This window comes from Cyanistes caeruleus, chromosome 24 (assembly GCF_971803275.1).
Source record: "Cyanistes caeruleus chromosome 24, bCyaCae1.hap1.1, whole genome shotgun sequence".
NCBI classification, from domain to species: domain Eukaryota; kingdom Metazoa; phylum Chordata; class Aves; order Passeriformes; family Paridae; genus Cyanistes; species Cyanistes caeruleus.
The window spans coordinates 1,634,324-1,652,014 of NC_141724.1; the positions used below are offsets into that span (position 1 = coordinate 1,634,324).

At 58.5% G+C, this 17,691-nt stretch overlaps 1 protein-coding gene across 1 annotated transcript; it reads right to left on the reverse strand.

Moving 5' to 3' along the window:
- Nucleotides 1-825: 825 nt before the first annotated feature.
- LRRN2 (leucine rich repeat neuronal 2) lies at nt 826-15,391 on the reverse strand. The gene is made up of 2 exons (XM_086861618.1): nt 15,065-15,391; nt 826-3,628 (listed from the first exon to the last, which is right to left on the reverse strand). The coding sequence occupies exon 2, from the start codon at nt 3,379-3,381 to the stop codon at nt 1,354-1,356; it is 2,028 nt and encodes a 675-aa protein (XP_086717744.1). The 5' UTR covers nt 3,382-3,628; nt 15,065-15,391; the 3' UTR covers nt 826-1,353.
- Between the last annotated feature and the right edge of the window lie 2,300 nt (nt 15,392-17,691).

Here is a 17,691-nt window from a genome sequence, read left to right on the forward strand (position 1 = left end):
ACAAACTTTTCCTTCTTTTTAGGAAATTTTTTCCCCTTTCCAGGCAGATTTTTCCCCTTCCAATGTCTGCAAAATCCCCTGGGAATGGCAGCAGCAAAACCTCTGGATTTGGATCTTTGTTCTCCAGCCCATTCCAAATCCCAATCCCATCTCCTCTGACATTCCTGTGGGATCACCCGCCCCATCCATCCCTGTGACAATTCCAAGCGGAATTTTCCTCCCTTTTCCAGCTGTTTTTTTGGGATCGGCACTCCTGGAGCTCACTAGAGGGCACCCACACCCAGCTCCTGCCGCTCTCCTTCCTTCCAGGATCCACATTCCCGGCTGGAAAATTGGACACAAATCCCGTGGCTGGGGATTTGCTTTTTTCTGATTTCCCAAACCCACAAATCCCAGTTTTTCCCCCCCATTCCCAAATCCCAGCGATGCCCCTTGGACCCTTCCAGGTGCATCCCAACATTCCCAGGTTTTTTCCCTGGGTTTTTTTTTCACAAACCCACAACTTCTTCCCCTCTTTTCTTCCTGTTATTTCCTTTTTTTTTAGGTTTTGGGGTTTTTTTTAGGGGTTTTTTTTTTTCACCCTTTATCCACAAAAGTTCTGGGATTTTGTGGAATCCCGGATCCATCCAGCCCCACAGGGAAATGTCACCATCACCGTTTCCTGGGGTTTTTTTTTAAATCCCAAATCCCTTCCTGCTTCCCCTCCAGGTGACAGCAGTGACAAAGCAGGGGGGTGACACTTGATGATCACAATGCTCCAAAGACCCCCCGCAAAAAATAACCCCAAACCCCACACACATCCCAAAGGAAAAAAAAAATAAATTCTTTTTCGGGTTTTTTTAGGTTTTTCTTGTATTTCCAAAGCAGGGACTGTCCAGCGAGGGAGGTGACACTGGGGGTGCTTTGTTTGATGATCCCAACGCTCCAAAAAACCCCAGAGAAGAAACCCCAGACCCCACACAGATCCCAAAGGAAGGAACCTCTTCGTTTTTAGGGGTTCTTTTAGGGTTTTTTGTGTATTTCCAAAGCAGGGACTGTCCAGCGAGGGAGGTGACACCTCTGGGGTGTCCCTGGTGCCAGGGGGACGCAGGTTTGGGGTTCCTCTTTATGGCTCTTCACCCACTCGGGGCATCGTCCCCGCGGCATTCCCGCTCCCCTCCCATCTTCCCAGCAGGGTTTATTTGGGATCCACGGCCAAATCCAGCCCCTCCACACGGATCCAGAGGCTCCTCAAAGTCATGTCCATGAAATCCCGTTTTATCCCACACCCGTCGTTTTTTTGGTAAAAAAACCTTTTCCCCCCTTCCCCACCCACCCCAAAATCCCGCTGAATCCCCCAAAATCCGTCCTCCCTCAGCACTCCAGGGGCGCCGCCTGCACCTCCACGGCCAGGAGGTGTCCCCGGGGCCGCACGGGATAAACCACGCGCACGGCCCCGGCGCCGTGGAGCGATTCCCGCCGGGATCCGGCACGCGCCGCCACCCCCAGGAGCAGCAGGCAGAGCAGCAGCGCCGTCACCAGCGTCCCCTGTCCCCACGGCATCCCCTGGCTGGCCTCTTTAGTCCTGGCGGTGACACACGCCACCCTGACCGGCGATGCCACCAAGGTGACGCGCAGACACGCCCGGTACTCGGTGTCGGGGCGCAGCCGGGTGATGTTGAAGCTGTGGGTGCCCGCCGGGATCCGCGCCGCGCCCAGCCGGGAGCCCGGCGCCGAGCTGGCCCAGGTGAGGTTGGAGGAGACGGCGTTGAGGCGCGGCCGCCAGGCCAGCAGGACGTGGTAGGGTTGGACGTCCACCACCAGCAGCTCCAGCTCGGCCCTGCCCAGCGGGAAGGAGCGGTTGACCAGCACGCGGACGCCGCGGGTGTCGGCGCCCAGCAGGTTGTGAGCCACGCACGTGTAGAGCCCGGCCTCGCGCGCCGCGATCCCGCGGATCTCCAGCGTCCCCTCGGAGTGCACCTTGAACTTTCCATCGTCCCCAAACGGCAGCAGCTTCACCCCGGCCGGTGTCACCCAGTAAATCTCCGGCTCCGGCTCCGCCAGCGCCCGGCAGTGCAGGGCCACGTTGTCGCCCACCTCGGCCTCCAGGCGCGCCGGGATGCTGCGGGCGGAGATGAGCGGCAGGCACTGCTCCGTCATCTCCTGGAAGGGGACGTCGCGGATGTGGCGGCGCTGGAGGTCGGGGGGCTCGGCGCAGAGCGTGGACTGGGGCTCGATGAAGCGCACACGGGGCCGGGTGCTGTTGACCCAGCGGATGACGCAGTCGCAGCGCAGGGGGTTGCCGTGGATGCTGATCTCCTGCAGGTTGGGCAGCGACTCCACCGTCTGCCGGTGCAAGGCACTTAGGGCGTTGTTGTTGAGCATCAGCGTCTCCAGCTGCGGAAGGTGCTGGAAGGCCTTGGGGTGGATGAAGGACAGCTTGGGGTTGTTGGTGACGTCCAGCTTGGTCAGCTCGGGGAGGTTGATGAGGGCGAACTGGTCGATGGACACCAGCTCGTCCATGTTGTTGAGGCCCAGCTCCTTGAGGTGCAGCATGTTGGTGAAGTCGCTCTGCTTGACCCTCTGCAGCGGGTTCTTGTTCAGATCCAGGAATTTCAGGCCGGGCACCTGCTGCAGAGCCCTCTTGGGGACATCTGCCAGCTTGTTGTCGTAGAAGGAGAGGCTCTCCAGGCTCCTCAACCCTTCCAGGGCGTAATCTGAGATCTCCCGCAGCTGCATCCCGGCCAGCACCAAACTCCGCAGGTTGCCCAGGGGCCGGAAATTCATGTCCAGGATGGCGTCCACCTTGTTCCCCCCGACCATGAGGATCTCCAGGCTGGGCAGCATCTGGAACCAGCGGCTGTCCAGCGTCCTCAGCAGGTTGGAGTTGAGGTGGAGCCGCAGGAGGCTGCCCAGGCCGGCGAAGGCGCGGGGGGCGATGCGGCGGAGCCGGTTGTGGTTCAGGTAGAGCTCCTGAAGGTTCCCCAAGCCCGGGAAGCTGCCGTCGGGCAGCTCGGAGAGTTGGTTCTCCTCCAGGTGCAGGCTGAGCAGCTGGGGCATGTTCCTGAGCCCGAAATCCCAGATGTCGGAGAAGCTGTTCTGCGACAGATCCAGCTCCGACAGGTTCCGCAGGTAGCCCAGCTCGCCCTGCTCCAGCCTGGCGATGTTGTTGCTCTGCAGCAGCAGGGTCTGGGTGCCCTCGGGCAGCTCTGGCGGCACCGAGGTGATGAAGAGGTCGTTGCAATCCACCGTGGCCGCCTCGCGGTAGGCGGAGCGGGGCGTGTACCAGGGCCGGATCTGGCAGACGCAGCGCGGGGGACACGCCACCCGCCAGGGCACCGTGGGCATGGCGCCGGCGGCCACCACGCACAGCAGGAGGCAGCTGGCCTGGAGGCCTCTCATTTTGGGCTGGAGAAGGTCACAGGGAGCATCCAGAGCTGGCCACGGCGTGACGGCGAGGTGGGGACGGTGCCCGTGGGGAGCGATGCTCCATGCGAGCCCCTGGAAGCGTCGGCCCCTGCCCAGCGCCCCCGAAATGGGAGCTTAAAGCACTGGGGGCGCCTCAGTCAGAGCTGGGACTCTTCTTCCTCCTCAAAGGAGTCGTTGCCAGGCTCGGCTGCATCTTCTGGGCTCCTCCTCGAGGTCATTCCTGGAGAAACAGCAAAGTTGGGTGAGAGGAGCTGCTGGGGAACAAGGGGCAGGGACAAGGAACAGGTTGGAGAGGTAAAAACCTGAGCACGGCACCCCCAGGGCCCTGCCCAGGACCCCCAGTGCCCTCGAAACTGCCCAGCAAATCCATGAATTCCATTTTTTTATCCATGGCATTCACTGTGCCCTCGTATCCCAGAGAATCTGGGTGGAATTATCCCATGGAATCTGCCCAGGACCCCCAAGACCCTCAGAACAAATCCATGAATTCCACTTTATATCCATGATTTAACTGTGTCCTCCCGTCCCACGGGATCTGGGCGGAATTATCCCGTGGAATCTGCCAAGGAACCTCAGAACAAATCCATGAATTCCATTTTATACCCATGGCATTTTCTGTTCCCTCTCATCCCAGAAAATCCAGGTGGAATTATCCCATGGAATCTGCCCAGGACCCCCAGCAGCCCCTGGATCTGAGCAGAGCCAGAGCTGCGGGCGTTGGGAATAATTATCCACGGGGATAATTATCCATGGGGAAAATCATCCTGCGGGCTCTGCTCCCTGCTCCTCATCCTCCCCAGCTCCGAACTCCCCCACCGGGGATCTCCAGCCCCACTTGCAGCCCTCCAATGGGACATTCCTTAGGGAAAAACCTCCCCCAAACACCGGGAATGCTCAGGCTGGGATGGGTTTGAACCCCCCGGCACCTCCTGCCCCTCTCCCAGTCCAGCTGGAGCGGGAATGGAATTTCATTCCAAGATTTCCTCCGGCTCTCCTGCCCCACGCTGACCCAAATCCAACCTTTTCTTCCCTTAAAAGCCTCTCACCCAGCAGGGAAAAAAAAAACCCCAAACATTAAAAAAGCGGGAAAAGCAAAGTTTCTGTTTTATCCCCTGGAAAGGGCTCCCGAGCCGCGTTTATTCCACATCGACTCCTCCCGGATCAATCCCACTCTTTCCCTCCTTTCCCGCTGCTTTTAAAGCTGCTCCCGGAGAACCAGCATGAAAGGAAAAGATGGATCTATCGATTCCCGCTTCCCTCTGATGGATCCACACCTTTCCTTTTAAGTGCTCCGGCATTTTCGGGTCTATAAAAGTCTCCAGCTGTTTAAATATCTCGGGAATTTTTTCCCCTGAAATAAAACATATTATGGAGGGATTTGGAGGGGGGTGTTTATTTGTTTTCTTCAAGTTGTGAAGGAAAGTCTGGAAAAGGCACCTGGTTCCAACCCTGGTTTTCCAGGGAAAAGCCCCCCAGCTCTGCTGGGTTTGTCCATAATTGGATTTTATCCCGATTTTCCCAGCACAGGACAGGGTTGCTGCATGGATGGCTGGGAAAATTCCTGGATACGGGATAATCCAGGACTCTGAACTTGTGGAAATATGGTGGATTTGGGAAAACTTGCGACTAAAATCCACGGAAAGGAGCAAACTGGGAGGAAAGGAAGAGCTTTGGCAGTGAGGGGTCTCTGCTGAGGGGGAAAAATCCCGGGAAATGATGGGGCTGATCCCGCTCTGCCTGGGAAGCAGCTCCCGGAATTCCTGCTGGGGACAGGGTGGCCCTGCCTGCTGTCCCTGCTGGTCCCGCGGCTCCGCTCCGAGTGCAACATTCCCGAGGGATGGCGGCTCCCAGGGAAAATCTTGGAGCGAGCTGAGCTCGGGGCTGCTCTCCGACTTCTCCAGCTTTCCTGGCTTCTCCATCTTCTCTGGATTCCCCAGCTTCTCCATCTTTTCCATCTTCTCCAGTTCCTCTGGATCCGGCACACACCAGGCGTGGGCAGATGGGAAGTGGCCGTTGGGTGCTGTGGGAAAATCCTTCCCTCACCCATTCCTGGTTTTCCATCTCCATCCAGCCCCTGGGGAAAGTTGGGATGCTGGGAGCGGGATCCTGCCTGGGGCAGGAGGGAATTCTCATGGAATGATGGGATCCTGCAATGGAATCCTCAAATCCCATCCAGTGCCATGGGCAGGGACATTCCCACTATCCCAGAGTGCTCCAGCCTGGCCTGGGACACTTCCAGGATTCTCTGGGAATTTCCAATCTGGGAATGAGTCAGGATTCCTGAAACTGGAATTTTTTATAGGATTGTGGAATGGTTTGGGTTGGAGGACCTTAAGGATCATCCCAGTCCTGCCCCTGCCTTGGGCAGGAGCTTCCAATATCCCAGGATGCTCCAGCCTGTGCTGGGACACTTCCAGGGCTGGGGCAGGCATGGATTCTCTGGGAATTCCATCCCAGCTCCTCCCAGGGAGGGATTTCATCCCCAAAATCCCACCTAACCCCACCCTCGCCAGGAAACCGGGAGCCTCCAGCATCTCCCAGCTCCGAGCAAACCCCGGCGCCTCTTCCGGAGCGAATCCCCCGGCTCAGCCGGGAAAACCAACGGAGAAACGACGGGACAAAGGAGGGAGAAATAAAGGGAAAAAGGAGAAAAAGAGGGGAAAAAGGAGGAAGAAATAACGGGACAAAGGGCCCCGAATGTCGCCGGCACCGTGGCAACCGCCCCCCCTTCTCCGCTCATCTGTATTCCCGGGCTGAGCCCCGCGGCCGCCGCAGCTTCCATGGAAACCTCGAGCTCCCGGAACGCGGCGCTGGAGACGGGAGATGGGATCCAGGAGCCGCCACCGGGAAAACTTTGTGTCTTTGAGGGCGTTCTCAGAAATCCCGGCGGGTTTTGGTGCTCGGAAGTTGGGCGGGGTGGGTGTTCCCGAGGTGGATGTTGCCAGGAGGGGATTTCCTGGGATACGGGGCTGATCCTGGGATGGGAGAGTTTTCCTGGGATACGAGGCTTTTCCTGGGATACGAGGCCGTTCCCGCCCCCCTTTCCTTCACCCCCCAAAGCCAGCAGCACCCCGAGGGTGACAGCGATGTCCCCATGTGCCACCCCCTGTCCCTCACAGCAGCCTCCAGCTGCCATTTCTGGATATTATTCCCTTAAAATTAACATTTCCCCGGGAAATCTGGAGAACATTTCCACGGGGAAACCTGGCAAAGTCCCTGCCGAGGTTTGAGCCGGGATTTTTTGCTCAGGAAAAGCGGCTTTGGAAGCGTTTGCTTGGAGCTATTCCCAGCGGGAGGAGGGTGGGTTTAGATGGGATTTTGGGAAGAAATCGGCACCTCTTTTCCCACCCCTGGAGGTGTCCAAAGCCAGGCTGGAGCCACCAGGATGGGGGAAAATCCTCTCCAAACCCACCAGCACCACGATTCTGCTTTTCCAGCGATTTCTCCCCTCCCTCAATCCTTGTTTTATGCACAGGGATGAGATTTTTATATATTTTTTTTAATTTTAAATTCCCGTATTTCCCCATCCTCCTGCATCTCCGTGGGCAGGGAGGGCGATAACGTGATTCCCGTTATTCCTGTTTGTCTGGGAAGCAGCCAGGAGCTAAAAACGCAGCCGGGGGTAGCAGAGAGCTCGGCTCGGGCACCCGGGGGCTGCAGCCGCCTCTTCTCTCTTATCTCGGTGCTTCTCTGCCTCTCTCCGGCTGGATTTTAATGAGGAGGGCTGGGAAATCAGCCTGCTGTGCTCATCCTGCCGCTTCCAGGCCCTGGAATTGCTGTCTCGCCTTTGGAATTGTTGTTTTGCCCTCTGGGATCGTTGTTTTGCTTGTGGTTTTTCCCCCCGCTCCCCACTTCAAAACGCTCCCACGAGGTTCCTGTGGTTTCCCTGATCCAGGCTCAGCCTCCAGCCTGGAAAAAAGGTGGAATTCGGTCCTCTTGGCAGCGAACTGCATATTCCAGATCCAAATTCCGTTTGGATCCCGCCGTCATTCCCTAGGGATCGCACATCCCATCCCGCGGGAGCGTCGGAGGTTGAGGAGATGCTCCGGTGGCTGGATCCCATCTCCAAAACTCAGCCCAGCGCCTCCCGTGGGGTTCTGAATGTTCATTCCTGCCGGGATAAATCCCCAGGGATCTTCCCGGCCTTTCTCCCTCCTCCACTTGGGAAAATCGGGAGCGAGAGCTCAGCAGGGAGCGGGGCCGGGGAGAGCGGGACGCTTCTGGGGACAGCGACAGCTCCTGGGGTGGCTTCCAGCTCTTCCAGGGACATCCCGGACCATGGCCAGGATCAGGAGAGGATCCAGGAGTCAAATCCGGGCTGTGGGAAGCCTCGAATCCATCATTTTTAGCCAGGAAAGCCTCAAATCCATCATTTTTAGCCTTGGGGCCGTCTCGTTTTATCCCCGAGCCTCAGGGCATGGCGTTAACTGGAACATTTGGAATTGTCCAAATTCCATGGGGGAAAAAGCTGGCTGAGCTCTGCCCCTGGAGAAATCCGGGACTGGGGAGATGGAATTTTGGCTGGATTGTCCTTCCCTCTGGGAAATCCAGGTTTTCAACCCCCCCGAGCTGCGCTGGGCTGCAGCTCTCTGCATTTTTGGGAGCAGCTCCAGCGCCTGGCAGCGGCTCCGGGCTGCAGCAGGAGCTGAACTCCGGCTGTTCCCAAATCCCACGTTTCCAACGGCAAATCCAGAACATTCCTGGCAGAGAGGGAATGGGGAAGGAGGAAAAATCTGATTTTGGGGTATTTATCTCCCTGACACCTCTCTCTGTTGTGATTTGCAGAGCCTTGGCTCGTTTTTCCTAACGCACAGGGCCGTGATTCCCTGGAATTTCCCAATCCAGTCTTTTCCAGGCAGGAGAGGTCGGAGGTGCATTCCCAGAATATCCCGAATATTCCCCTCCTGCCACACGCCCTTCCCGCCTGTGGCTGCCGAGTTTTTCCAGAGCCATCCCCAGGATCTCCTTCCCGAGGGATCATTTAGAGCCCTTCCCATCGCTGAGGATTCCTGGGAATGCACAGGATCCACATCCCGCTGGAAAATCCCTCTCCGGGAGCCCAGGCAAGGGCTCAACCCCCCAGAATTCCATGGAATGTTCTGCTCCGTTCAGGGCCGCTCCAGGGACGCCGCTGTGTCATTCCCAGCGCCCTTCCCGGCGGGAATGATCGATAATTAATTCCTCATTAACATTTGCAGAGCAGCTCCCCCCAAACCTCCGCCCCTTCCCCTTCTCCAAGGGCAGCGGGATGGGGACGGGAATGTCAAAGGATCTGAACTCCCAAATCCACCTGGTTTTCCATGAATTTGTGGCATCCAAAGGCCACGGAGGCCTGCGGAGCGCATCCCAACCAATCCGCTCCCACTGGAAACGCTGGAGGAGGCGGCTCCCGGCATTCCAGGATCCTGGATTGGGTGGGAAAACCTCCCAGCCCTCAAATCCAAAGGTTGGGAATGGCCGGGGGCTGCTCCAGCGCGGCCCCTCGGGGTATTTTGGGAAGGAATATTCCTCCAGCGCGGCGTTGGTGTGGGATTCCCTCCGGAGGGATAAATCCAGGCTCCATAAACCTCCCCCAGGCAGGGAGGGAGGGGAAATCCAGGTTATTCAAAGTGGGGGAAAAAAAACCGGGAATGATTCCCTGGCTGTGATTAAAACCGAACCCCTGGTGGGAGCGCTCCTGTTATTTCTCCAGAGGTTCCTGTGGTTGGGAAAAATATTCCTGTGGTTGGGAAAAATATTCCTGTGGTTGGGAAAAATATTCCCAATCTCAGGGCTATTGCCGCAAGCGGGAATGCTGCACAGGGAGGCTGGAGAGGGCTGGAGAACCGGGAATTTCACTGGAGAACCGGGAATTTCACTGGAGAACCGGGAATTTTGCTCTGGTGTGGATGCCCCACCGGGCTCTTCCCGCTTCCAGCTTTTTTGTCTCTCCATCCATGGATGGAACTGCTCCTCCCGGAAGAAAGGGAGGCAAGGATGGGGCAGAGATTCCAGGGAATTCCAGCCTCGGGAATGGGCGCTGGGATGGGGTCACAAAGAGAGGGGAGACCCCCATGGCTGTTCCCACGGAATTCCAGCTCAGGATGGCACCTGTGGAAGCGCCGTGGGATCAGAGCCATTCCCAATCCCAGGGAAGCCTCTCCCTGTTTTTCTCTGGAGCATTCCAACCTCGCACGAGGTCCCGCCGGCAGGGCCCAGCTCCCAATTCCTGACAAATTCCAAGTCTGGAATCTCTGGCCGCAGGTCAGGGTGAAAAGGAGGGAAGATCCAGCAATAAATAATAATAATAATAATAAAAAAAAAAAAGCCGGGAAAAGATCAAATCCAGGTTTTCCAAGCGGATCCAGCCCCGCCTAGGAAGGGGAACAACCTCCAGCATCCCAAAAAAAGCCGTGGATCGACGCGGATGCCAAGGAATCATTAGGAATCCTAAGGAAAATGTACGGTTGCCATGGCAACTGCCAGGCAGGGCTCCGGGGCTGCCTCGCCCCCTCGGCGGGCACAGAGCGGATCCGTGGGATGGAGAAAAATCCCTCTGGAAGCGCCGGGAAAGGCTCGGGGAGTTGGGGTTTCTCTGGAATTTTGCGGGTTGAGCCTCTCCCGGCGCTCCCAGAGTGGGATTTTCCAGCGGGATGTGGATCCTGAGCATCCTCCCCGGTGCCCACCGGCTGGAAAAACCCTCCCCGATTCCCGGTAAATTCCACTTGCAGCTCCTCTGGAATCAAATCATCCCACTGAGCTCTGGGAGAGGAGGGAAGAGGGAATTAATCCATGGAGGAAAAACTGGGATGAGCCAGGGTGAGCTGGCCACGGGCAGCGCTGGGAATGGCCCTGGAGCAGGAAGGAAAAGCTTCAGACATCCAAGGAATATCCCAGCTGCTCATCCCCCTCATTCCCATGGAAAAACCCCTCCGTTTCCAGGGATTCTGCAGCAGGAAAACCTGGAAAATGCAGCAGGAAAAGCTGATCCCTGTCCCCATAGACCTTGAGGGCTCCTGATGGATCCAAATCAATTTCCCAAATCCGTTTCCCAAATCCGTTTCCCAAATCCGTTTCCCAATCCCACCACCAGTGTGGACACAGCAGGAGAAATTCCCGCTTTCCCATCTTTTCAGCATCTTGGGAATTCCAGGAAAACTGAGAAAATCCTGGGCCAAGCCAAAGGAAGCAGCGCTTCCCAAGAGGATTTTACTGGGAAAAAGGGAGCCAAGGAATTATTAAAGAGCCATAAAAACAGCCGGAAAATGTCCCTGAAATCCCCTTTTTTTTAAACAAGAATTCCATGAAAAGGGAATTTCAGCGTGGATGGAAATTCAGGGACTTGGAATTCTGAAGGACTGACCCAGATCCTGCCCCTCTCTGCTTCCAAAGGGATGAATCCCGCCGAACTCCGGGAATTCGGGAATGCGGGAGCTCGGGACAACCCATCCCTGGAGCTCGTGGGAGTTGCGAAAAGTGACTCAGGGATGGGACCGAGCTCAGAATTTTCCATGGGAATCCAAACATTCCTGGGAAAAGTGCGGCTCCGCAGCAATTTGCAAATCGGCCGTCGCCCTTTTTCCTTTTTTTCCTTGTTTTTTTGGGAATTTCAAGGCGAGGGAGAGGCTTTGATGAGGCGTCAAACGCCGCTTGGAGCGACCAAAATGCTCCTTGGAATTTAAGGATCGTCCTGGAAAGGGCGACAACCACACGATGGAAAAGCTTTGGAAAAGCTTCTCCTGGAATCAGCGCATTTTTAATGGATAATAAATAGGGAAAATCCCTTTTTCTTCTCTTTTCCAGGTAGCCAGGATTTGTATTTTTAATCCTTTTCCCCCCCCCAACTCTTTATTCCCAAAGGTCCTGCCGGGAATCAGGGAAGCAAAGCTGCTTCTTTTCCTTCCTAAAAAAAGATCTGGAGCCGGCTCCTCTGATCCTTCGGGAAAAGCTGGTTAAGATGCAAAACCCCTTTTCCTGCTGATTCCAAATTCCTCATTTAAAATTCCTTAATAAAACCTTTCTCTTCCCGAAAAAAAACAATTCCTTTCCCAGCCTGGATTCTCCTCATTTTGTCCACTGGGAAGGAGAAAACCCCAAATTTCACCTGGGATTGATTATTTATTTTTTTTAGGATGGTTCCAAATTCCATTAGAAATGGGATTTTAACAGAGATTTGGGGATTCTGGAGCCTGGAGAGGGTCAGGAAAATCCAGGATCATTCCTGGAGGGAAAACTCAGCCTTAATTCCAAGCGGCGCTGGTGAATAATTTATCCCAAATCATTTATCCCGAATAATTTATCCCGGATAATTTACCCCGAATAATTTATGGATCAAGTCTGGGTGAGAAGAGCCCCAGACTTCAGTCCCAATTAAGGCCTTTGTGAATTGTCTGGGAACGGATCCCAATTTTTCCCATATTTATTTGTTCTCTGGGATCGCGCTCCAAACAGAGCCGCCACGTAATTCCTGCTTTTCCCCAGTGTTTGCAAACAGCTCCCACTGCCAGGATTTGGAGCGGGGTTTTCCAGCTCCCATCCCACCTTGGAATGTCTGGGAATTTTCCATGGGAAAATCCTGGCTGGATGGAGAAGGGACAGCAAAGAATCCCGGGGCGGTTTTCCCAAAAAATCCTAAAACTGAGCCGCTGGATCCACTTTTTCCAAAGCTTCCCATAAATAAATGGGTGTCCTGGAATGTCCAGTGGGCATTCCAGAGGCTGCCTGGGTTCTGGATAAATGGGTGCTGGAAGCAGCCAGGTTTATCCAGGTTTATCCAGGTTTATCCCCTGACTCTGGGGCAGTGATCCTGATCCCAAAATTCCACCCCAAAATCCCAGTGCGGGGCTTTTCCCGCAGGGAACGCCCCCAAATTTCAGGAGTTTTAAACTCATCCCATTTTCCTGCTTATCCCGGTGCCCTGGAGGGAAGCGATGGGATTGGAATTCTCCTTGCCCAGCTGAACTGGGAATTATTCCCTTGGGAATAATCCCATAAAACCAAAGTCACGAGGGAGAGACAGCCCAGCCCTCATTCCAGGGGCTGGAACCTTGGGATTGGGAACAGCGGGAACAGCTCCTTCCAGTCCTGGGAAAGGGATTTGGGAGCAGAAGAGGGGTGGGGGCGAATTTTTGTGTCCTGGACTGGCTTTTTGGGACAATCGGGAATGTTATCCCGTGGAATCTCCCAGGGAAGGGAAGAGGCGTTCATGAGCAGGGTGATCCAGGAGAAGATCTGGGAATAAAGGGGCAGAGCTGCGTGTTTGGGATTCACGTGGACGGGCGGCATTCCCAGCTTTTCCCATGCCAGCTCTGGACATTCCCGGCATCCCCCCAATCCCTGTCCCAGCCCGGAAATCCAGGATCACGTCCCGAAACGGCAGGGAAGTGTTTTTCCAGCTAAAAGCAGGAGCAGGGATGATCCCTCAGCTGCCTCTGGAATCGGAATTCCATGGGAATCCGAGCTTCTGTGGGAATGGGAGCAGCTCCTCTGAACCCTTCAGGGGGCAATTCCAGCTCAACGCCCGCGGTTTTGGGAAAAGCAGAATTCCTGCAGCTCCACAGCCCCGCTGAGGCAGGATGGGGTCGGGATGGGCTTGGATCGGGGTCCTGCAGAATTCCCGGCCCTTTTCCCTGTGCCAGAGGGATCCCGCAGGCTCTGCCAGGGCTCCGCTCCCGGTTTTCTGCTGCGGATGGGAAGAGAGATCCCGGCCAAAGGGAAGGGTTGGGAATGGGAAGGGTTGGGAATGGGAAGGGGTGGGAATGGGAAGGGTTGGGAATGGGAAGGGAGATCCCAAGGAAAGAGAAGGGTTGGGAATGGGAAGAGTTGGGAATGGGAAGGGTTGGGAATGGGAAGAGAGATCCCGGCCAAAGAGAAGGGTTGGGAAAGGGAAGGGTTGGGAATGGGAAGGGTTGGGAATGGGAAGGGTTGGGAATGGGAAGGGAGATCCCAAGGAAAGAGAAGGGTTGGGAATGGGAAGGGTTGGGAATGGGAAGGGAGATCCCAAGGAAAGGGAAGGGTTGGGGATGGCCGAGGAGCGGAGGCCGAGCCTGGCTCAGATCCCGATCCCGCTCTGCCACTTCCAGCGGTGGCAGCAGGTGACAGAGCCGCTCCCACTGCCCGCAGAGGGGACACAGAGAGCCGGGAATGCCAGGAAAAGCCTCAGCAGGGCAGGCTCGGGATCCTCTGGCACAGGGAGCCAGGGCTGGAGCCGGGAGACGCTGCCCCATGTCCCCGGCGCCACCCGAGGGACATCCCAGGACAATCCCAGGACAGGGAATCTTGTCCTGAGCCAGCTCCTGTCACCGCAGGCTCGGGATGAGCGGGCCGGGGATGAGCCATTCCCACCGCGGCTTTTCCAGGGGCTCTGCCCGCATCCAGACTGCGGGATCGGGGCTCGGGAGGGCAGGGCTGGCTCCTGGCTCGGCACCAGCGCCGCGTCCCGAGGAGGGGACACGGAGGGGACACAGAGGGGACACAGAGGGGACACAGGAGGGTACACAGAGGGGACACAGGAGGGGACACAAGAGCGGAAAGAGGTGGCTCCGGAGCTGCCGGCACATCCAGCCTGGAGGAAGCAGATCCCGGTGCCCAGGAGCGATGGCAGCACCCACCTGCAGCTCCAGCCAGCATCCCTGGAAACGCCGCTCCAAGGGGCACACCCCGCTCCCCTCCGGGCTCTCACCGGGACCAGCCCTGCGCCTCCAGAGGCTTCTCCCGCTCCTCCTGGCTGCCTCCAATCCCTTTTCCCAGGCTCTGGGAGAAGCCAGAGGAGGCGGCCAGGGCCGGGCTGAGCACCGGGAGAGGCGAGGGCAGCGCTCGGGGTCCCTGCCAGCCCCGAGCCCGTTCTCGGAGCGGCTCCCGGGATGATCCCGGGGCTCTCCCGGCCGGCAGGGCGCAGCCCCGGGCAGGGCTGGGCGCTGGCACGGGGAGCCGGGCACTGCGGGCGGGTGCAGCCGCGGCGGGGAGGGGCAGCGGGGGGAGGTAAACACGGCAGCGGCCCAGAAAGCAGGAAAATGACATTAAAATGACACCGAAATGACAGCGCGGCTGCTCCCGACGTGTCCTTTGCCATCACCTTTGCTGTCCCCCACCCCCTCTGGTGGCTGTCCCCTCCCTGGGGTGGCCGAGCGGGTGAAGAAGGGCTGGGCAGGAGCCTCAAGGACCGTGATGTTTATGAATTCCACACCGAATGTCCCTCCCGTCACATTTTCCGCGTCGCTCGGGCACCGAGGGGTTAATGCCCGGGAAGCGCCGCTCCCGCCTGGATCGCATCCTGCCAGCATCCCTGGATTCCGGCCCCGCCGGCGGCTCCGTGACCAGCGCATCCCCCCCGGCTCCGCCGCCAGCACCCCCCATTCCCACCCGAGCCGGGCTGAGGATCCGCTGGATCCCAGAGGAGTTTCCAGGAGCGGGAATGCGGCTCCCCGCACCTGGGAACCATCCCTGGCTGCCTCCCGTAGCCTTCACCCGCTCCCGGAGCACCGCTCGCTGTCCATTCCCTATTTTTTTTCCCACCCCTTTTATTTCCAAAGGCACCATTTCTCCTCAAATCCACCACCGAGCAGGGAAAGCGAAGCTCTGGAATGGGGAAAAAACCAAACCCCCGCAGAGCGCAGGAGCCCCCCCCAAAGTCACCCCCGGCCGAAACCCCAAACCACGGCGGTGGCCCCCGACTCACCCTCGGAGTCTGTCCCCGTCCCCCGGCGCCGCTGTCACCGCCTGCCACCCCCCGCCACAGCTGCCCGCACATCTGGCTCGTCTGGCAGACAAAAGGCCGGGTGGCTCTGGGGCTGTCACCGCTGAAGGGGCCCGTCCTTGTCGCTTAGGACGGGGACAGGGCCAGCAGGAGCCTCCGGCCACGCTGACCCTCGGGGCTGGAGGCGGCGGGGAGAGCCCTTCACCCTTCGCTCGCCCGGCGCCTTTGCAGCCGCTCAGTCCCTCCTCCTCCTCCTCCTTCTCCTCCTCCTCCTCCTCCTCCCCAATCCTCCTCCTCCTCCCCAATCCTCCTCCTCCTCCTCACTCCAGCCTTGTCTCCACGACGTGCCACCCACCCGAGGCAGCTCCTGCCGGCTGCGCCTTAACCCCTGCGGCTCCGGCAGCAGCCGCGGCCTCTCCCGGGGGATGTTCCCGAGGGATGAAGCCGCTCCCGGGAATGCTGAGCCGGCCCTGGGGATCCGCAGTGCTCCCGCTGCGCCACCGCCGTCCCCTCCCCGCAGGCGGGGGTCGCAGAGCCCGGGGGGCTGCGGGGGTGGTTGGGAAGGGAGCGGGACGCTCGGCGGATTTGGGATTTGTGTCCCGAATTTCCTTCTGCCCACCGGGAATTCCTGGCATTTCCAGAGATCCGGCCGCGCGTGGCCCCGCCAGCCGCCTGTCCCTCCAAGGGACAAGGGGACAGCGCAGACACCCCGAGGGGTTCCCAGCGCGCTCCCCAAGCAGGACGCGCTGCCAGCGGCTGGTTTTCCCCAAAAATGAATGTTCAGGGACTCTTAACCTCGGGAAAAACTGGGAAGAATCTGCCTTTTGCTCAGGAGAGAGCTGGGGTCGCAGCTGTGTCACCCGGGGCGCTGTGGAGACCCCCAGCCACGGTGACACCCAGCGTGACATGGGGACAGGGACCTGTCAGCGGCAGCTGTGGGGCTCGGACAAGGGCAGGGCTTGGGGTGGGGGCAGCAGACCACCCCCAGCTTTGTTTTGCACCCCAGAAAAGCTTTTCCCAGCGGCGGGGAATGCCAGAGGGCCCCGGGGTGGGGAGCGGTGACAGCGGCCATGGAGTCCCCATCTCACACTCGGCTTGGCGAGCTGAGCCGGGGGCTTGGATCCTTCCCAGAACCATCGCCCGGGGCTTGAGCTGGAGCGGGGCTGGGGCTGGAGCGGGGCTGGAACGGGACCGGAACCGGGCTGGAGCGGGGCTGAACAGGGCTGGAGTGGGGCTGGAGCTGGAGAGGGGCTGGAGCTGGAGCTGGAGAGGGGCTGGAGCTGCAGCTGGAGAGGGGCTGGAATGGGGATGGAGTGGGACTGGAGCTGGGCTGGGGCTGGGCTGGATCGGGGCTGGAGTGGGGCAGGAGCTCAGGGCTGGAGCGGGGCCGCGCACACGCCGAGGAGAGCTCGGAGCTCGATGTCGGAGTGACCTGATTTAATTGGCAGCACTTCAATGGCACCGAGTCCCTGCCCCCTCAGCAGAGCGCTCCTGCAGGCACCGAGCGGCGGCCGGGCCCGGCTCAGCGGCACTGCCGGGCTTGGCAGCGCCTCCCCGGGCTCGGGGGGGCTCAGCTGCCCCGGCCCCTCCGGGATCTTCCAACAGCAAAAGGAAAAATCGGAGGTTTCAGCCAGCATTGGGTCATACAAGAAAATAATAATAATTTATTTTATCTCAAATCCCAACAGCATCCTGTGGAATGCCCTGGGAAAGCCCTTACAGGTGGATTTGGTGCCCGTGCCCGCTGCCAGGGCTGGGGGCATCTGGGGCAGAGCTTGGTTTGCAGCCCCCCCGAGCTGTGGGGCCAGCAGGGAGAACCCCTGGCACCTCCTTTCTCTGATCCCGTCCCCCCAAAGCATTCCATGCCCATTCCCGGTGCTTCCCATGGAGCGGGAGGCGGCTCCTTCCCATTCCCGAGGGGATCTCCCATCACTCGGAGCCCTCTGCCCCAGAGTTCATCCTCATGGCACAGCCGCGTGCCAGGGCCAGGGATGGCACAGGGACAGGGCCAGGGATAGGGACAGGGCCAGATTTTCCTGCTGGATGCTCCTGCTCCTGGCTGGAGCTGTCGGGGGGTGTTTTTGGGGCGCCCATGGCCCCTAAAGGTGCCCCGCAGGCTCTGGGGTGGCAGCAGCTCCATCCCGGCTTCCCACCGTCCCCAGCAGGGTGGGGACAGCGCTGTCACCCCCCTGCTCCAGACGTTCCTTGGGAGAAGGAAGGAGCTGGAATCTGGCATTCCCGCTGCCCCTAACATTCCCTGGGGGATGGAAGAGCCGCTCCCAGGTGTCCCTGAGCCCTGTCCATGTCTCGCTCCTGGCTGAGTAACTCCCGTGGCTCCCGAGATGCTCCTCAGGCAGCCGGGTACATCCCGATCCAGGTTTTAATTGCGTGGGATTGCAGCCGAGATGGCTCTGATTTATCCTCCCTGCTGCGCCAGCACTTCTTCCCGGCCAGGATCCACCTGGAGAACATTCCCTGGGAAAGGGTTAAAAATTTCCCTTGGAAAAAGGAATTAAAATAAACCCCAGCCCTGGAGCCTGGAGTGTGTTTTCCCCCTCTCGTACTTGCGGGGTTTTGAGGAGATTCCCGGTTTTTTTATCCCTTAGGAC

Coding starts and splice junctions, on each gene's coding strand:
- LRRN2 (XM_086861618.1), bottom strand. CDS start 3,381: ATGAGAGGCCTCCAGGCCAGCTGCCTCCTGCTGTGCGTGGTGGCCGCC.